This window comes from Notolepis coatsorum, assembly GCF_963971535.1.
Source record: "Notolepis coatsorum genome assembly, chromosome: 11".
NCBI classification, from domain to species: domain Eukaryota; kingdom Metazoa; phylum Chordata; class Actinopteri; order Aulopiformes; family Paralepididae; genus Notolepis; species Notolepis coatsorum.
The window spans coordinates 14,945,440-14,967,876 of record NC_140175.1 but is presented as its reverse complement, the minus strand read 5'-3'; the positions used below and the strand labels follow the sequence as shown (position 1 = coordinate 14,967,876).

At 43.9% G+C, this 22,437-nt stretch overlaps 1 protein-coding gene across 1 annotated transcript in view; it reads right to left on the bottom strand.

Annotated features, from left to right (window-relative positions):
- The window catches only part of mast4 (microtubule associated serine/threonine kinase family member 4), a 275,602-nt gene that overhangs the window by 85,764 nt on the left and 167,401 nt on the right, over positions 1–22,437 (bottom strand). The window contains 1 exon segment of the mRNA XM_084325402.1: positions 18,591–18,622. Within this exon segment, the coding sequence (XP_084181528.1) occupies positions 18,591–18,622 (32 nt within the window).

Here is a 22,437-nt window from a genome sequence, read left to right as displayed (position 1 = left end):
CCTCCCACCCACCCACCCCCTCCTAATGTACAGTCCCCTCCCCATCATATGTATATACTCTGTCAGGAGCTAGGGGTAACAGTACTGTATATTTGAATACCGCTTATGTCACAAATGTATCAGTACTAAATACCTATATGTCCCTATGCCATAAATGTCATGTATGTTGTGTATGTCATAAATGTCTATATGAATTGAAAATGGGGGACCCTGATGTAAACAAGACAAACGTCTTTCTCTGGTCTGCATCCCCTTAACAATTGTGTGTATTGAGCCGTACTGTATTGTACCCATTCTGCAATCTGTTAAATAAAGTTTTCATTCACTCACTCACACACTCACACACTCACACACTCACACACTCACACACACACACACAACAGAGCGTATCCTGCTTGCAGAACAACACACTCGCAGGCACCACCTCTGCTTCCTGCAGGTTTCAGGAAACACCGGCGTGAAGACAAGAGGAGGAGAGAGAAGCACAAGGAAAACAGAAGAGAGAGTCTCAACAACAAAATGTGCCACAGGGATCTTTTTTTTAGAACACGACCTCACACAGGGCAGAGAGGAGCAGCGTGGTATTATTGTGGGCTTATAGGCAAAGGGGGCGTAGGTTTGGTGCCAACATTGGGGCAGGGGGGGGGGGGGGGGGCACTTTAAGCAGGGGGTCTGGGATCCTTCTGAGCATCAAACACTTAATTTCCTGCCTCCTGGTGGACTTTTATGCACCGATTTTTGTGCCGTTGCTGCCTCGATTTATGGTGGAAAATATGTCTTCATTTATGCAAAATAGCAAAGACAACATTCAAGTACCCGCCTCTGACACAAATATAATGCAGTGAGGCTCTCAGGCGTTCTGTATCGCTTTCAAATATTTATTTATATTTGTTTCCACACATTGACAAATGTACCTCTTCTCAATATTGAGGGGGACCTGTCCCCCCCTCCCCCCCCCGCCCCCCCCCCTAAATCTACGCCTATGAGCTCGGGAGGCTGAAAGCGGTCAGGTGGTATACCGGGGGAGCGAGGGGGGATAAAGCTCGGAGGGGTGATAAACGGCGGGGCCACGGACCTCCCCGCCCCCCCGCAGGGCTTCAGCGCGGCCCCCCGGCCCCCCAGGGCCACTTATTCACCAGTAACAGCCTCCTTGACGTCCATTATCCAGCCTTATTGTCGTATGTCATTGTATTGTGAGACAATCACGATCCCAGGAAGCTGTGAAGCGTCGGTGATTAAAACACTGGTCGTACTCCACAATAAAGGCTGCACTGTGGAGAAACAGGAAGCCGTGTGAATCACTGGTCGTACTCCACAATAAAGGCTGCACTGTGGAGAAACAGAAAGCTGTGAAGCGTCTGACTAAATCACTGGTCGTGCTCCACAATAACGGCTGCACTGTTGAGAAACAGGAAGCTGTGTGAATCACTGGTCGTACTCTATAATAAAGGCTGCACTGTGGAGAAACAGGAAGCTGTGTGAATCACTGGTCGTACTCTATAATAAAGGCTGCACTGTGGAGAAACAGGAAGCTCGGTGACAAAATTACTGGTCGTACTCCATAATAAAGGCTGCACTGTGAAGAAACAGGAAGCTCGGTGACTAAATCACTGGTCGTACTCCATAATAAAGGCTGCACTGTGGAGAAACAGGAAGCTCGGTAACTAAATCACTGGTCGTACTCCACAATAAAGGCTGCACTGTGGAGAAACTGGAAGCTCGGTGACTAAATCACTGGTCGTACTCCATAATAAAGGCTGCACTGTGGAGAAACAGGAAGCAGGTCACTAGGAGAGTTGGACGACACGTTTGTCCCTCACTGTTGAACTCTTGCCACGGTAGCCAGTTACCGGTACTCAGATGCGGCAGTGGCTCATCACAACATTGTGATATCTCGTCCTTCGGATGAGACGTTACACCGAGGTAGCGACTGAATTCGGTCGTTAAAGAACCCAGGGTGCCTATCGCAAAGAGTAGGGAGTTCCCCGACGTTCCTGGCCAAATTCCTAATCAGGTCTCTGACATCAAGGCCACCTAATCATCTCTCCCCTCCTTTATTGGCTGACATCAATCCCTGTCTCCTGAGCCGTTCAGCCGTTGTGTAGCGTGATGTGTGCCTGGCGCCAGTGTATGGCAGCCATTGAGCCTGCGTAGCCCAAGGTTGTGTGCTACTAGTGGTGATGAAGGAGGCATTTTCCACCCTACATTGTGGGGAGCGCTTTGAGTGTCTAGAATTAATTCATTCATTCAAATGTTGGCAACAACCAGCCCTACCCTGACTCCATGTATAAGGTCAGGCCTTATAACAGAACATAATCGGTTATAAGATAAGATAAGAATAAACTTGATTGTCTCAGAGGAGGAAAATTTACTTGGAACATCAGTGCTGCATCATTCTGCGATAACAGTGTAAACAAAGAAGAAGACAAATATATATACTGTACAATCATTCATTCATTAATTCAGTTAGTAAAAAGGACATCAGACAAATATGACAATACATAGGGACATGCAACCATAATTCATAAGTAGGTCAACTCATTTCAAAGCTTAAAAAAGCTTCATATTGCACCTTGCCCTAATTAAATTACAACAGATTAAGACTTGAACAAGAAAGAAAGAAAGAAAGAAAGAAAGAAAGAAAGAAAGAAAGAAAGAAAGAAAGAAAGAAAGAAAGAAAGAAAGAAAGAAAGAAAGAAAGAAAGAAAGAAAGAAAGAAAGAAAGAAAGAAAGAAAGAAAGAAAGAAAGAAAGAAAGAGGTGACAGCCCACTGTTAGGTGGCACCTCAAAGGAATTGACCTCTAGTGTTATTTAAGAGAGCGATGGATGTAGGAAGGAAGGAGAGCTTGTAGCGGTTGCTCTTGTATCTGCTTGCTCTCGCTCTCTCGCTTATCTTACTGAATGCTTTGATTTTACAACGCTTTCGTGTTGAATGCTGCTGTAGCTCGGTCATACTGTACCCCACAACCGTGGGCAGGGTCTTCTGCCAGCAGCTGGAGAACTAACATGGGCAGAACTCGAGAACTACTAGGAATGTCTGACTGACTAGTACTAAGTGTAGGGCTGTTGTACCGAATGTCATCTTTTAACATTCGAAGCTTCGATTGAAGTATTCGAACGAAGCTTCGAATGTCTATATAAAAAAATGTACTTCATAAAAAAAAAAAAAAATTATAAATTTTTTTTTAAACTAAATCCTCAATTTTAATAAAGTGATTAATCTGATTAAATTAGTCTTTTTCTTTTATTAAATAAACTTTCTTTAATGAATATAACTCATCAGTTTCGTCAACATAAATAATCCCATAAGGGCACGGTTGGTATGAAAGTAATGGTGACGTCTTATATTATAATATTAGTGTAGCCTAATCTTTAACTGCAATCAAGATCCCAGGAAGCTGTGAAGCGTCTGTGATTAAATCACTGGTCGTACTCCACAATAAAGGCTGCACTGTGGAGAAACAGGAAGCTGTGTGAATCACTGGTCGTACTCCACAATAAAGGCTGCACTGTGGAGAAACAGGAAGCTGTGTGAATCACTGGTCGTACTCCACAATAAAGGCTGCACTGTGGAGAAACAGGAACCTGTGTGGAATCACTGGTCGTACTCCATAATAAAGGCTGCACTGTGGAGAAACAGGAAGCTGTGTGAATCACTGGTCGTACTCCATAATAAAGGCTGCACTGTGGAGAAACAGGAAGCTGTGTGAATCACTGGTCGTACTCCATAATAAAGGCTGCACTGTGGAGAAACTGGAAGCTCTGTGACTAAATCACTGGTCGTACTCCACAATAAAGGCTGCACTGTGGAGAAACAGGAAGCTGTGTGAATCACTGGTCGTACTCCATAATAAAGGCTGCACTGTGGAGAAACAGGAAGCTGTGTGAATCACTGGTCGTACTCCATAATAAAGGCTGCACTGTGGAGAAACAGGAAGCTTGGTGACTAAATCACTGGTCGTACTCCTTAATAAAGGCTGCACTGTGGAGAAACAGGAAGCTTGGTGACTAAATCACTGGTCGTACTCCTTAATAAAGGCTGCACTGTGGAGAAACAGGAAGCAGGTCACTAGGAGAGTTGGACGACACGTTTGTCCCTCACTGTTGAACTCTTGCCACGGTAGCCAGTTACCGGTACTCAGATGCGGCAGTGGCTCATCACAACATTGTGATATCTCGTCCTTCGGATGAGACGTTACACCGAGGTAGCGACTGAATTCGGTCGTTAACGAACCCAGGGCGCCTATCGCAAAGAGTAGGGAGTTCCCCGACGTTCCTGGCCAAATTCCCAATCAGGTCTCAGACATCAAGGCCACCTAATCATCTCTCCCCTCCTTTATTGGCTGACATCAATCCCTGTCTCCTGAGCCGTTCAGCCGCTGTGTAGCGTGATGTGTGCCTGGCGCCAGTGTATGGCAGCCATTGAGCCTGCGTAGCCCAAGGTTGTGTGCTACTAGTGGTGATGAAGGAGGCATTTTCCACCCTACATTGTGGGGAGCGCTTCGAGTGTCTAGAAAAGCGCTACTGTATATAAATACATTAATTCATTCATTCATATGTTGGCAACAGCCAGCCCTACCCTGACTCCATGTATAAGGTCAGGCCTTATAACAGAACATAACCAGTTATAAGATAAGATAAGATAAGAATAAACTTGATCGTCTCAGAGGAGGAAAATTTACTTGGAACATCAGTGCTGCATCATTCTGCGATAACAGTGTAAACAAAGAAGAAGAAAAATATATATACTGTACAATCATTCATTCATTCATTCAGTTAGTAAAAAGGACATCAGACAAATATGACAATACATAGAGACATGCAACCATAATTCATAAGTAGGTCAACTCATTTCAAAGCTTAAAAAAGCTTCATATTGCACCTTGCCCTAATTAAATTACAACAGATTAAGACTTGGACAAGAAAGAAAGAAAGAAAGAAAGAAAGAAAGAAAGAAAGAAAGAAAGAAAGAAAGAAAGAAAGAAAGAAAGAAAGAAAGAAAGAAAGAAAGAAAGAAAGAAAGAAAGAAAGAAAGAAAGAAAGAAAGAAAGAAAGAAAGAAAGAGGTGACAGCCCACTGTTAGGTGGCACCTCAAAGGAATTGACCTCTAGTGTTATTTAAGAGAGCGATGGATGTAGGAAGGAAGGAGAGCTTGTAGCGGTTGCTCTTGTATCTGCTTGCTCTCGCTCACTCGCTTATCTTACTGAATGCTTTGATTTTACAACGCTTTCGTGTTGAATGCTGCTGTAGCTCGGTCAAACTGTACCCCACAACCGTGGGCAGGGTCTTCTGCCAGCAGCTGGAGAACTAACATGGGCAGAACTCGAGAACTACTAGGAATGTCTAGTCTAGAACATTCGAAGCTTCGATTGAAGTATTCGAACGAAGCTTCGAATGTCTATAAAAAAAATGTACTTCATAAAAAATATTAAGAATTTTTTTAACTAAATCCTCAATTTGAATAAAGTGATTAATCTGATTAAATTAGTCTTTTTCTTTTATTAAATAAACATTCTTTAATGAATATAACTCATCAGTTTAGTCAACATAAATAATCCAATAAGGGCACAGTTGGTATGAAAGTGATGGTGACGTCTATAGTATAATATTATAATATTAGTGTAGCCTAATCTTTAACTGCAACTGTGAAGAAAACACCCATTGTTTTAAACAGATTGAATAGACAAATCTTAAAAAAAAAAAAAAAAATTTGATTTAGAATTCGAATGTCAACATTATGATCGAAGCCTCGAAGCATTCGGTACAGCCCTAACTAAGTGTGTCTGACTCCTACCACCTAAACTGAACCGACTCTACACAATGTATATCATGCCAGTTAGGGTACCTTGTGTAGTATACTATATACACTGCACCTGTGTATACTGTTCACTTTTACTCTTACTCATTCAGTAGTATATATTCAGATTCCAATTCTTTATTGCCCATATTCATTGTAACATAATATAACCGATAGGGCATACAGACCCTCATCTGCACCTTTGATTACACCGTTTACTTTATCATATTCTTATATTGACAGTTAATTATATTGTTTACACTGTTTTTTTTCTTCTTTTTCTTATAACTATATTGCCTATATTTATGTCTTTCTACCATTACCCTGCCCCCCCCCCCATGCTGATATGACGCCTGCATTTCCCCGAAGGGGATCAATAAAGGAATGTCTCATCTTATCTGATGTTATCTCTCAGTATGAGTGACTGCGTCTCAGAGCTAGGTGCCAGTGTGGCAGAATAGACTGCGGAAAATAGAAAGCAGTGCAAGGCCGGACAGATACTGCTCTCCTGCTGCTACCGCACTCTCCAGCAAAAACCTGTTAATTGTTTATAACCATGAGTGGCTTTGAGGAACAAAGAACTATTGCAGATGACAACACACATCGCATCAGCTATCAAACCACGGTCCCAGAGGCGGGAACTGGTGCGTAAAGGAGAGAGATAATGCAGTGCAGAGAATACCAGGAATAGGACAGGACACAAACCTACTAGGAATAGACTGTTCCCCAGTGGGTGGGATAGGAATCCCAACCTGGGGATTACATAAAATCAAAATGGCCGCCGTGCGAATATGGTCAATAAAGTCACTCGTTTGTACATATTACTAGTACTGCTCACTTTACTAAACCAACCAAACTGCTTTTTTCCTTTGACGCTTCCAACACCTGGAATGCCCTCCGACTGACTCTGAAGCTGAAGGTTCTTCCTTCTCTTCTCTTGCTGCGTTTAAAAGTATGATCTCCGACCGCCGCGTGTCGACTTGTAACCATCTTAGCTGATTTCTTTTATTGTTTATTCTTATTTATTGTGCCTATACAGTGTATGAAATTTATGAAAAACTATGTGTTTGTTTTGTAAGCTCGTCGTCGCTGTAAATGAGGGTAAACCTCAGTATCTAAGAGCTGAAATAAAGGTTTGAAATGAAATGAAAGATTTGTACTCGATAATAATAATAATAATAATAATAATAATAATAATAATAATAATAATAATAATAATAATAATAATAATAATAATAATAATAATAATAATAATAATAATAATAATAAATAATAATAATAATAATAATAATAATAATAACACAATGCGCCTGGGTTCATGTAGGGTTCAATAGTTAAGAGTCCAACGGTTCTAACAGTTCACAAGTTCTCCAGCCCTTGGTACGGAGAGATAATGCAGTACATAGAATACCAGATATAAGACAGAACGCCTGCGAACCCCAGCTACTAGGACAGAGAGGCTTCGGCTCAGCTTCTTCCCCCAGGCCATCAGAGCCTTGAACAATGAACACTGAGTGCCACAGAACACTGAACTTTTCACACACAAGCACACATGAGCACACACACGACACGCACGCTGTGCACGCTCACACACTAGCAGCCACTTTAACATGAGCAGGCACACACTCATGTCGCACACTCCCACACGTATGGCCACTAAGGAAAGGTCACTTTAAAAATAGTATAACAGTAACAGTGTATTGCACTACCAAAGGACCTAACATGTCCTATATGCTCTGTAAATAACTATGTACAGATACCGAGATGTCCCACCATGCTACCTGTTACCTGTTTATTGCACAATGTTGTTTTTTATTGGATTCTATTACATGTTGTACCACTGTATTGCACATCGTTGCGGGCAAGACCACCCGCATTTCATTGTATACTTGTATGCCGTGACAAATAAAACTCTTGACTTGACTTGAACATGACACACATTGACTGTTCCCTGTGGGTGGGGGAACAGGGATGGGAAAGAAATCATAAGATCAAAATGTCCGGCTTGTCCGCCGTGCGAATGTGTTCAATAAAGTCACTCGTTTGTATACAGTAGTGCTACTCACTTCACTGGAGGCAACGCACTCACTCAACCCAACCGTCTGGTTCGTACAAAGAGTTTTAGAACAATCACCCTTTATCCTTTTCGGTTTTCACTTGATTTCACAGTTCATCTCTGCGATTTTTACGGAGGCCATTTTGTGACCCTCGCAGTAGTACGCGCTTGAGACTAGGGCTGCAACGATTAGTCGACATAGAAAAATCGTCGACGAGATATTGTTGCGTCGATTAGTCATAAAAAAATTATAATTTTTTTTTTTTTTTGCACTACCTATCTTTGTGAAAGTGGCTTCTCAGCTCTGGTCCAGCTGAAGACTTCTTAGCTTAACATAACAGACCGACAGTAAGTTTGGGGGAACTAATGGGATAACTGGGGATGTTGTTTGCTCCTGACAAGAGTCTCAAAGCAACTCTGAGGTAATGCTCAATGTCCAATCTGTTCCTCTGCTCTGTCTTCAGCTGGACCAGAGCTGAGAAGCCACTTTCACAAAGATAGGTAGTGAAAAAATAAAAAAAATGATATATATTTTTTTTATTTTATTTTTTTTTAAATATAATTGTTTTTCGATTAGTCGACTAATCGAAAAAATTATCGACAGATTAGTCGACTACCAAAATAGTCATTAGTTGCAGCCCTACTTGAGACTGTAGGGTTCAATTAGGGACACAACATTGGGGCTACGACAGTATGAAAGTGGACCATTGTTCTGCCACCATATCTGGACACAGTATTGTGAACGAGCGACTGCTGGGGGAACAAAAGTGGCCGCAACGGTTTCACAGTGAGCCCACTGTTCTCTCGTTCACCTTGATCCGTCTGTGAGAAACTCCATCGCCGGTTGAAATGTTGTTGCAATTTGCTCTCGCAATTATGTATCGTACGGGGACGCCTGAATATCAAATCTCTCCAAGGCCCAAGGCTACCCTTTGTCTTTTTTAGATTAGCGCAATGTGTGTACGACTCATCCTTGGCACGGTCCCCCACGGAGGACAGTCTCATGACGAGACAAGAACCCCCAAAGCATGTGGACAACCTTCGATACAAACGCAGCGAGAGAAAGTGAGCAAAGAACTTCTACGTTTACATTTAGTCATTTAGCGGACGGTTTTATCCAAAGCAACAAGTCAGCAGGAAGGGTGCAGCGACTCTGCCAGCTAAGGCAGTGGTTCCCAAAGTCGGGGTCGCGACCCAAAGGTGGGCCGCGAGCAGCCACGGGAGGGCCGCGAGATGATTTAAAAAAAAATAAAAAAAATAAATAAAAATTGTCAGGCCACTGAACTTAGAAGCAGGCCAGGACAGTGTTTCTAGTTGTATTCTAAAATTCTATTCTATTGTATTCTAAAATGTGACTATATGGTTTTATATTAACTTAATAAATAAACTAAAACGATTATGCACATAAAACGCTGAAAACAACCGAAGCAACAATAGTATTTTAATAAGGCTATTATTATTATCATTATTATTTTGCAACAAGTTAGCCCTCTCATAAATAGCACATATAAATGAATAACTAACTTGAACTAACTTAATAGGATTGAAGTGATATTTGGCTTAAAAAATCGGTTGCCTGGCAAAAAAAGAAAAAAAAAGCCTGACGATGTGCATTGGGCCGCGGCTCTCTGACGCCTTATTTTCTGGGTCCCGGCCTGAAAAGTTTGGGAACCCCTGATTTAGCGGACAATTTTAGCCAAAGCAACAAGTCAGCAGGAAGGGTGCAGCGACTCTGCCAGCTAAGGGCCAGTGACATTGTTCCTCAAATAGCGTCGCGTGTCACACTCCGTGTGCGTAACAGTAAATGGTAAATGGACTGCATTTATAAGTTCAAGTTCTTTAATAATAATAATATACTGTAGCTCTTTTATCCAAAGTTATTTACAAGTTATGCCTCACATACTACCTGTTCACTCACAGATTTTCACACAGACGGCGGAGGCAACCGTGCCAAGGTGCTGCCAACCTGCTCATCGGGAGCAGTTAGGGAGTGTCTTGCTCAAGGACACTTCGATATGCTGCCGGGAGGAGCAGGAATCAAACCGGGAACCTTCAGACCGCTCTACGTCCTGAGCCAGTATAGTAGCATAGTAGTATAGACATAATTAGCATGATAGGTAGTAGTATAAGTATAGTAGCATAGTATAGACATATTAGTATGATAGGTAGTACAGTATAAGTATAGTAGCATAGTAGTATACATATTAGCATGATAGGTAGTAGTTAGGGTCCGGGATGCTCGATATTGGCTTTTTTACCGATACCGATATACCGATATTGTCCAACTCTTAATTTCCGATACCGATATCAACCGATATCGACCGATACCGATATATGCAGGGTCCCCCCCCCCCCCCCCCCCAAAAAACTGAATAATTTCAGGTAATTAACATTACATATTTCTTGTTGTGGAATTAACACAACATTATGCATACGTTTGACAATAAATAAAATCAGAATTTGTTCTTACTTGCTTGCCTGGGTAAATAAAGGTTAAATATATGTAAAAAAAAAAAAAATGTAAAGTGATACCGATACATTTTAATGCCGATATCGGCCGGTAATATCGGTAGGCCGATAATATCGGACATCCCTAGTAGTAGTATAAGTATAGTAGCATAGTAGTATAGACATATTATAGTATAGTAGTATAGTACAAGTATAGTAGACATATTAGTATGATAGGTAGTAGTAGTATACATATAGTAGCATAGTAGTAAGGTACATAATAGTCAGATATTGATTGAAGTGTGTTTTTAGTCGACGGTGGAAAATTGGGCAGGTTTTAGCAGCTGTCCCGACTGTGGTGGGACCGATAATAGCCTGCTTCTCTTTGAGAATGCCCCCCCCCCATCTCTGTTTTCAAATAACCCACTGTATATACAGTACACTCCTCCGATTGCCTTTATCAATTGATAAACGTCAGACGGGAGGAGGAGGCGCTTCCAGATGCATCCTGGCGTCTCTGACGCCGGCCAGGGCCGCTGCACATTAATCATCACACCTCGGGTGGTTCGTCATATCAGACGCGTGTCGTAAATCACCGGAGCGCCGCCCCGCCGAGGGTTATTGAAATGTAATTTGTCAGCCTCTATATCAACAGAATGCTTTGCAAGTTACAATGTGCCATAGGGCTGGGCGATATGGCCAAAAATGATATCGCGATAACGATATATCGATAACAATATCATATCACTCGATATTCGATATTATCGATATCGTTATAAGTAAAAAAAAATATATATATATATATATATATATATATATATATATATTTATTTTTTCTTTTAAACAACAGATGTATGTTTATTTTGCAGCAATTCTTTGTCGTTGCCGCCATCTTTAGTGTTACAGCCCCTCACACTCCAGTTCTCACACTGCAGCTGGTTTGAAAGCGAAAGTAAACCGGCTTCTCTGCTGGCTGTGGCTCCAGAGGAGTTGAACAGTTCTGGCTCTGCTAGTTTATTTTCCATCTTTTGGCGCTTTTTTGGTGGACAAACCACCGCACATGTTACTCGTGACTCGCGACGGGAGACTAGCTCTGCTAGCACACATAGCCTTCCCCATTTTAGCTGCAGATTCTGGAAATCCCGCCATTCTCGTGCTTTTAGACCTGACAGCCGCCTTCGACACTATAGACCACACTGTCCTACTGTCGCGCCTGGAAAAATATGTTGGCATCACAGGCGTCGCCCTAAGCTGGTTCAAGTCCTACCTGACTGACCGGAGCTTCTCAGTCCAGCTTGGAGAATTCTTCTCCTCAGCGGCCCCACTTACCTGTGGGGTGCCCCAGGGGTCGATACTGGGCCCCATCCTCTTTTTATTATATATGTTGCCCTTAGGCTCAATCATTGCAAGGCACAACATGTCCTTCCATTGTTTTGCCGATGATGTGCAGATATATCTACCCTTACAAGCAAAAGGCAAGGTCACATTACAACCACTGCTAGATTGCCTGGCTGATATTAAATTATGGATGAGTTCAAACTTTCTCAACTTAAATGAGCGCAAAACAGAGATAATTTTATTTAGTAATGATTCACCTGACCCTACAGCCATTGCTCTAGGCCCCCTGGGCTCAAATATCCGCTCCTCTGTCAGAAACCTTGGAGTAATCTTCGACAGAAATTTTAAATTTGATAAGCAGGTTAGTTCGGTGGTCCAAACTAGCTTTTTCCACCTCAGACTCCTAGCCAAGACCAAACCATACCTCTCCCAGAAGGATCTGGAGAGGGTGATCCATGCCTTTATCTCGACCCGGCTGGATTACTGCAATGCGTTGTATATCGGCATTGACCAGTTGCTGCTTCGTCGCCTGCAACTGGTACAAAATGCGGCTGCCCGTCTGCTTTCCGGTACCAGGAAACGTGACCACATTACACCAGTTCTGGCTTCTCTCCACTGGCTCCCCGTCCGTTTCCGTATTGATTTTAAACTTTTACTGACTGTTTTTAAAGCACTACACGGGCTGGCTCCACCGTACCTAGCTGAGCTCCTACATCACCCCACCCCATCCAGAGCCTTAAGGTCTGCTGACCAGCTGCTGCTGGAGGTGCCTAGGACCAGGCTAAAAACCAGGGGAGATAGAGCCTTTGCTGCTGCTGCCCCCAGACTCTGGAACAGCCTCCCCCTCCACATAAGATCTGCCCAGAGCCTGGAGGTTTTTAAATCCTTGCTCAAAACACATCTCTTCTCCCTGGCCTTTGACCAGAGCTAGCCCAGCATCTATACATGATGTCAGCTGTCACTCTGCATTTTTATCAAATTTTCTTGTCTCTTTTATTGCACTTTGCACTTTGCACTTTGCACTGTACTGTACTCTACCTCTTTTCTAGTGTATTTTATTGCATTGTATGTGTTTTTTTTATCATGTTGTGAAGCACTTTGGTTTGGCTGTTAGTCATTTGTAAACGTGCTATACAAATAAAACTGACTTGACTTGACTTGACTTGTGTACAGACGGTTTCAAACTGTATTTTAAATTAGAAAGCAAACAAAATAAATGGACAAGAGAAAAATAAATCTCAATTTGGTCAGTATTGTCATTTGGACAAGCAAAGACATTTACTTTAAGTTGCAGGCAAGAAAGACAAGTCTGTCCACTGTCTCTGGTTTTAAAACTGCCCTGTTGAAGGTCACAAAAAAAAAATATATATATATATATATTCGATATATATTTTTTTTGATATATATATTTTTTACATTGATTATTAAAATATATCGCGATAATTATCGTTATCGTTATATCGCCCAGCCCTAATTTGCCACGGGCTCCTTCGCCGTCATGAGTATGAAAAAAAATAAAACCTACTTGTCTTCTATTGGAACGTGAGCAGGTGTCGCTGACCTATTTTCTTCTCTTTCGCACTAGAACAAATATAGGAAGTGCTGCCTGTGCACATAAAGGATGCGGCAAAGGACCGAAACAATCGGTGACGATGGTGAGTCACTGGCAACGGTAAAGAATGTTGAGTCGACAACACAATGAGAAAGTGTGTCAAACTATAGGTGTTGATTTGAACAAGGCACAGAGGACCGTAGAACACAGTGACGCTCTTCCTCTTTGAAGTTATCTCGGGTGACATGATGTAGGTAAGGCTGGGTGGCTGCGTGGTGGAGAGGTCTAAGCACCCGCCTACCACCACGTGAGATGAGGGTTCGATTAGATTCCGGGGGTTCCAGGGTTCCACCACGCGAGAGCCAGGGTTTGAGAGATCCAGGGTTCGATTCCAGGGGTTCGATTTCCAGGGGTTCAATTGCGTTTGATTCCCGGGGTTCGATTCCCGCTGTCTGCGGTACCTCCGGCTTGGTCAGTCGTCCCTACGAACACTATTATTGACAGTGTCCGCAGGTGGGAAAACGGTGAGGGTATTAGTCCTGGTCGTTGCAAACAGTGACTCCTACTGGTCGGTTGGGAGGTGATCTGGGGGGGAGATAGTGTGAACCTCCACTCTCCACGCGTCAGTGAACGAAAATAAGTGGCTGGCGATTTCACATGTATCGGAGGAGGCGTGCGTTAGTCTACACCCTCCTCAGACCAACAGTAGGGCAGCATGTGGTAGTCTACACCCTCCTCAGACCAACAGTAGGGCAGCATGTGGTAGTCTACACCCTCCCCAGACATTCAGTAGGGCAGCTTGTGGTAGTCTACACCCTCCCCAGACCTTCAGTAGGGCAGCATGTGGTAGTCTACACCCTCCCCAGACCAACAGTAGGGCAGCATGTGGTAGTCTACACCCTCCCCAGACCGACAGTAGGGCAGCATGTGGTAGTCTACACCCTCCCCAGACCGACAGTAGGGCAGCATGCGATAGTCTACACCCTCCCCAGACCGACAGTAGGGCAGCATGTGGTAGTCTACACCCTCCCCAGACCGACAGTAGGGCAGCATGCGATAGTCTACACCCTCCCCAGACCGACAGTAGGGCAGCATGTGGTAGTCTACACCCTCCCCAGACCGACAGTAGGGCAGCATGTGGTAGTCTACACCCTCTCACGACCGACAGTAGGGCATCATGTGGTAGTCTACACCCTCCCACGACCGACAGTAGGGCAGCATGCGATAGTCTACACCCTCCTCAGACCGACAGTAGGGCAGCATGGGGTAGTCTACACCCTCCCCAGACCGACAGTAGGGCAGCATGTGGTAGTCTACACCCTCCCCAGACCGACAGTAGGGCAGCATGTGGTAGTCTACACCCTTTCCAGACCGACAGTAGGGCAGCATGTGGTAGTCTACACCCTCCCCAGACCGACAGTAGGGCAGCATGTGGTAGTCTACACCCTCCCCAGACCGACAGTAGGGCAGCATGTGGTAGTCTACACCCTTTCCAGACCGACAGTAGGGCAGCATGTGGTAGTCTACACCCTCCCCAGACCGACAGTAGGGCAGCATGTGGTAGTCTACACCCTCCCCAGACCGACAGTAGGGCAGCATGCGATAGTCTACACCCTTTCCAGACCGACAGTAGGGCAGCATGTGGTAGTCTACACCCTCCCCAGACCGACAGTAGGGCAGCATGTGGTAGTCTACACCCTCCCCAGACCGACAGTAGGGCAGCATGTGGTAGTCTACACCCTTTCCAGACCGACAGTAGGGCAGCATGTGGTAGTCTACACCCTCCCCAGACCGACAGTAGGGCAGCATGTGGTAGTCTACACCCTCCCCAGACCGACAGTAGGGCAGCATGCGATAGTCTACACCCTTTCCAGACCGACAGTAGGGCAGCATGTGGTAGTCTACACCCTCCCCAGACCGACAGTAGGGCAGCATGTGGTAGTCTACACCCTCCCCAGACCGACAGTAGGGCAGCATGTGGTAGTCTACACCCTCCACAGACTGACAGTAGGGCAGTGCAACAACCAGAAGGGGAATTGGCATAATGATAAAATTGGCAGATGGGAGAAAATAAAAAGTTCTGTTGGGAGTCTCAGTCAATTCATCTGACATACTGTAGCCATGAGGCACCGGGTTGAAATTGGATTCATCTCGTTAAGTTTCAGTGGAAAACTGTGGCAGATTGCTTTTAAACACAATTATGAAATGAATCAAAACCAGAGGTCAAAAAGTTTGTAAGTGAAACTGTGGATGTTTTTCTGAGGTCTCTGTTCACAGCCCCCCCCCCCCCCCCCCCCACTTCCTCACAACCATAACTTTTGTCTTCCTCACCTCCTCGACCAACCAGCCATTGTTATTCACCCCCATCCGCACAGCCCCCACCCCCCCTCCCCACAACACATTTGGGGAAATTAGCTTATCATCTTCTCCAGATAGAGACAATAAGATAGATACCAGTTTCCTCTCCGTGCGTTCAGTAGAAAGCTATCTGGCTGCACGTTAGCCTAGCTTAGCACAATGAATGGAAGCGGACAGTGCCGGTTAGCCTAGGCATTGTCCAACTAACACCTCTCCCGAAGGCTAAACGGCCATGTCGGCTTCCATTCATTGTGCTAAGCTAGGCTAACGTGCAGCCAGATAGCTTTCTACTGAACGCACACGGAGAGGAAACTGGTATCTATCTTCTTGTCTCGGTAAGCTAATTTCCCAAAATGTTGGCGTGTTCCTTTAACAATACATTTGCGCCAACCGTGAAGATCTGACCACGCGCTTTAGTTGACCTCTCCGGTTCCACCACAAGTGCCGTCACGGGGACTAAGAGGGAGAGAGATACCGCGGTCGACGTCGCGCCCACTGGATGGTGTCGCGTGTCTTCAGTTACCAACACTTGCATTCTAACTGTATGATCCTTTTCAGGGAATTTAATTGTATTCCAGCAACAACTTCTTCCAAGTCATTAACCCTTTCACTACCACACTACAGAAGGTTAACCTTTCACTATATATATTCTGTATATACATGTATATACAATAATTCTGTATATACCATACATACATACATACATACATACATACATACATACATACATACATACATACATACATACATACATACATACATACATACATACATACATACATACATACATACATACATATATATATATATATACGGTATATACAGAATTGTTGTACATGCTACACAGTTATATGGGTTATATGCAGGTGTATAAGTAGGTATATAGAAGGATTATATGCAGGTATATTCAGACAGATATCTACAGATATATATGTGGTAAATATAAATATATAAATGTATATATACGGTATATACAGCATTATTGTACATGCCATCATACACAGTTATATGCGTTATCTGCAGGTGTATAAGTAGGTATATAGAAGGATTTATGCAGGTATATTCAGACATATATATATATCCAAATCTAAATATATATGCGGTAAATATACATTTATAAATGTATATATACGGTATATACAGCAGCACTATTGTACATGCTAGCACACAGATATCATACGGTGTTCGCTCATCCTGGTTTAACGGGGTGACAAGAAGATGATACACCAATAATCCCGCCTGGATGGGTTTCTCTGACGTACGTAAGTGTACACAAACTCCTTCTGACATACATCTGACACCAGCATACCACTACCACTGACCAGGTCCGGACCCAGAGTTTAGAGCAGAGTTGAGAGCAGAGTTGTAAACAGTTGTTGTCAAGACTGGGATCTCGGGCTGTTATCAGTATAATGCATTAAACACGAGTACAACGCTCCACTCTGCTGCAGAGTCCAACCGTCTACACAGATAAACCAATCCATTTATTTGACAACTGACAACAAACAAGATGTCTGGGATTCACACACAGGCTTTGGGTGCCTGCAAAGTAAACAAACTAATAATACAATTAATTGAAAGTTAATTCAACACTGGGAGACAACGCTTGCCATTTTCAAATGCTTCCGATGTTGTGATGACACTGGCCCATCCTAGTCTTTATAATTCTAGCTCCTGACAAGGAAGTGTCAGGGTAAGCAACACAGTTGTGATTGGAGGATCAGGAAAAGAGGGCGGGGTTTGAGATGGGTCAACCGTCTCAGCAGTGTGTAAATAAACACAGATAACCGAAGGGTCCCTTCAGACGACTTCAGGAGTCCGTAAACATCTTTGAATGGACATCTTTGGGAGTGTGTTATCCATAGACATACTGTATATAAAGGCTAGATGACTCACCCGCGCTGCTGGCCAATGGAGACAGACGTTGCCACATGGCGGCCATCTTGCCACAGGCAGCACGCCCACTCGCGTGTAGCTTTATGCCAAGCAAGCAGTGCAAAAATTTACCGTAGTGGCATGCAGTAATGCGCCTTTCATTTTCGCGGAAATAGGCTGTCTATTGCCATTCTCTTTGACAAACTCTAACCTTAACCAGCTCCTTAACAGCGCCTAAACTTAACCGTTCTAACCTTAACCAACTCCGAAACAATGCCTAACCTTAACCTTAACCATAGAAATTATATTGCCATTCTCTTTGACAAACTCTAACCTTAACCAGCTCCTTAACAGCGCCTAAACTTAACCGTTCTAACCTTAACCAACTCCGAAACAATGCCTAACCTTAATCGGCGAAAGAATACACGTTAAAAAAAAATCACGTTAAAAAATATTTTCGATGGGATTCGAACTCGCCAGCAAACAAGCCATAGGATCCACAGCCATGTGTCCTAGCCAATTGAGCTATTTGTTGGATACTGAATAAGGGGCGGTGACTTATATATATTGAGCTCCGCTCGTGTCGCATGCGCGGGCACCTCGCGCGAGCACGCCGGCGCACGCACGCACCTGAGCGAGCACGCCGCCGCCGGTGCACGCACGGTAGCATTTGTCTGAAAAGAAGGGCGCTTTACCGCACTAGCGTGCGGTGACGAATGCGGAAGCATTTTTGCACTGCTTGCTTGGCATTAACGTACAGGCCGCCCACTCATAACATGAACGTCTATGGTGCATGTACTATTGAAATAACCATAGCTTGCTCAATTTTCAACCGATTTGTATTATCGGTTGAATAAACGTCAGAGATGTAGTCATCATACTGCATTCTTATAATGGACTTTCATATGAAAATAATTTCAACATGTCCAAGCATCCTGAATCATAGCCACGTTAATAACGTTTGTAATAAACCAAACCGTTGGTGGTAAAATTGTAAAGATTTCAGTGAGTTAAGAGTATTTTTGTTTGTGCAGATCACTGACTGTCACTGACAGTTGACTGTGACAACTCCGCCTTGCACCATCTATCTAGTTATATATATATATGGTATTATCCCCCAGGGCCCACTTTGAGTTACTGTAACAACAAACTGTAGATTTACTTACAAACTGCCTCTTCTGGGAAGACTCAGCTCCTTCTGAAAAAGGAAAAGAGAAAGACAAATAAGTTTATGAATAATAGTAGTAATCACCATCATAATGATAATAACAGTTGTAATAATAATACAGTAAATATGTATACTATATATTGTGGCAGATATCACCCCTGTCTCATGGATATGTGAAGGACGGGAGATATTACTGCCACGGGGAGTGGAGTGGAAGCAATTAGGTAGCTGATTAGTACTGATAGAACACACATATGCATCATTAGTCCACCCACATCCCACACCCCAGACACACACACTACAAAGATACTAGGATAGAGAGAGTTGAGTTGAGAGGAGGTGAGGTAGGAGCGAGGAATAGAGAGAGAGATTGTTGTTGACAGAGTTGTGCGAGGTGAGAGGTAGTGAGTGGAGAGGTGAAGGCGAGAAGGTGTTCTTTGTGTACTGGACCCTGGACTGGCTGAGAAACCCCCTTGTGTACTGACCCTGGACTGGAAGACAACCCTGAGTATTGAACAATCCTTTCTTTTGAACGAGAGCCTGATACGTGTTTTGACCCTGGACTGTTTTTGGATGACCCTATTGCCCATTGGACTCGTGCTGATAAACAATAAATATCATTTATTTATTGAAATTGAGCTTGTGTTGCGGTCGGATGGCGTAGCGGAGATTTCGCTCGTCACCAATGCAAGAGGCTGCGGTCTCGACTCCCGGAGTCAGCATTGCCCTGCGGCTTGGGCCGGTCGTCATACTAACTCGTTTGGCTGGGTTAGGGGGGAGGGAAGCCGTGGGTGGTAATCTGGCGTTGTGGACAGCGACGCCTACAGGTCAGGTCAGGGCGCCTGCTCAGCGAAAGGCAGGAAATGGTGAAGGCAGCGTGACCTCCCACGCGTTACGCTTCACCAATGAGAGTCCTCGCTGCCAGGTGAGAAGAGAGCCACTGGCTGTCTCCACATGTGTCGGAGGAAGCATGTGGTGGACTTCAGGGTTCCCTTGTACCGACCAGTAGGAGGAACATGCGCACAACGACCAGGTAGGGGAGGGGGGGAATTGGCATAACGACCAAATTCGGATGGGGTGAAAAATAGAAAATCAGGCTGAGAAAGAGGATACAAAAAAGAAAAAAGAAAAAATTTGCGTGTGGACATTGAAATTGTTTGTTTTGGTCCGTGTCGAGCTTGAACAACACCAGGCATGTCACAATATAAATATCGAGTTATTGCTCATCAAAGATGCTGTAAGTGGTATTTTCTCTGTTAAAATAATAGCTCTAGATTCCGACAGCAGACGCAGACTGTTTGGTCAGTAAAATGTATTTCCTGGTATCGCTTCCAACTTTATCCTATCAGGAGAGAGAACTCTACAATGAAAAATGTTTCTGACAAAAAAACAAACCAAAAAAAATGTGTTGTATGTGCTTGAAACAAGTATAATAATCAGCTAATTTTACTTGGCAAGAATTCTTCAAATAAGTAAAAAAATATAACAATATCTAGGGTTCTCTCTCCTGATCGGATAAAGTGGGAACAGGATACCACATACCAGGAAATGTATTTTGTGTTTACTGCAGAGTGGAGGGACTGGGAGACCCATGTTACTGACCAGACACTCTGTATCAGCGATGGCTGTTTACTGCAGAGTGGAGGGACTGGGAGACCCATGTTACTGAGCAGACACTCTATATCAGTGATGGCTGTTTACTGCAGAGTGGAGGGACTGGGAGACCCATGTTACTGACCAGACACTCTATATCAGTGATGGCTATTTACTGCAGAGTGGAGGGACTGGGAGACCCATGTTACTGACCAGACACTCTGTATCAGCGATGGCTGTTTACTGCAGAGTGGAGGGACTGGGAGACCCATGTTACTGAGCAGACACTCTATATCAGTGATGGCTGTTTACTGCAGAGTGGAGGGACTGGGAGACCCATGTTACTGACCAGACACTCTATATCAGTGATGGCTATTTACTGCAGAGTGGAGGGACTGGGAGACCCATGTTACTGACCAGACACTCTATATCAGTGATGGCTGTTTACTGCAGAGTGGAGGGACTGGGAGACCCATGTTACTGACCAGACACTCTATATCAGTGATGGCTGTTTACTGCAGAGTGGAGGGACTGGGAGACCCATGTTACTGACCAGACACTCTATATCAGTGATGGCTGTTTACTGCAGAGTGGAGGGACTGGGAGACCCATGTTACTGACCAGACACTCTATATCAGTGATGGCTGTTTACTGCAGAGTGGAGGGACTGGGAGACCCATGTTACTGACCAGACACTCTATATCAGTGATGGCTGTTTACTGCAGAGTGGAGGGACTGGGAGACCCATGTTACTGACCAGACACTCTATATCAGTGATGGCTGTTTACTGCAGAGTGGAGGGACTGGAGACCCATGTTACTGACCAGACACTCTATATCAGTGATGGCTGTTTACTGCAGAGTGGAGGGACTGGGAGACACATGTTACTGAGCAGGTTATTTACCAAATGCCCTCGAAAATCAGTTAAGAGGGGCAAGAAAAGCCCCCGACACTTTGCACAGATGTTTAGCCCTTAGTATGCACTAGGGATGGGCATTTTAAAGAAAAATCCCGATCGATTGATCGCATGCTATACTCGAGTGATCGTGTATTACTCGAAAAGGGGAAAAAAACTTTAAAAAACTATATATATATTAAAAAGATTTTTTTTAATTTTTTTCATAAAAATTATTAATAATTTCGATTTCTCCCCCCCCCCCCCCCCCCCCCCCCCCCCGGTGTTTCTCATAGCTACGAGTAACGATTACTCACGCCCATCCCTAGTATGCACACGCACAGTATAATATGCATGTAATAAATAGTTTGTTAATAAACTCTGTTACTTGAACAATCTTTTTATTTCTAACCCTGTGGCTATTCCACAACTTGGGGGCAGCCACTGCTAAAGCTCTTAAGTATTTAGCCCAGACCCTGGGACAACTAGAAGACTAGAAGTACCTCATTCGATGACCCCAGTGCTCTGACTGGGGTGCGAACATGGAGAAGTTCAGCTAGAGGTACAGAGGGACCAGACCATTACATCACACAGTACGTGCTCTGACTAAAAGAGGTGTCGTTGGTTGTCTTGCGTCTTAGACCACTTGTAACAAAAGCAACACTGTACATCAGTATTCAGTATCGGGCCACGGTTATGAAAGCTAAAAAGTGTCTCCTGCAAACAGCCTTGCAAGAAAATAATGAACAATGCTTTCATTGATTTCTCACGGAAGTAGCTTATGGATTTTGTCTCGCGCAAGGTTGCTGCTCAATGGGAAAATATTACTATGAAGCAGTCAGAGTAAAGAAAGAAAGCCCTTGGTTTTCATTAAACAACTTCAACGCGATAAATACACCATGTGCAATCTTTGTTCGGTTACTTGCCAACTCTCTTGTACCGAATGCATCTACCGTAGCCAAGATGAGGAGCACGTTCAGCCACAGACTCATACCCCCCCTGCCCCCCTGGCCCCCCCGCCCCCAGACACTCCACTAACCGCCTCAGCCATAACTGCTTCCTGCCAGCGGCCATCAGGCTCCACGTAAACCGTGGGGCACGGACTGCTGCCAGCAGCTGGAGAACTAACAGCTGCAGAACTCCAGAACCGTTATGAACGTCTGACCACTAAGTGTGTCTGACAGGGTTCCCCCACAGACATTGCAAAATGACATTCAAGGACTTTCAATGACTTTTCCAAGCACTATTTTTCATTTTAAAAGGATACAATTTACTTTTTAAATACCGTTTTATTTTTTTATAGAGAAAAAATAATCTGATCCAATATTTATGGCTTAAAACCAATTTAGCTACAATT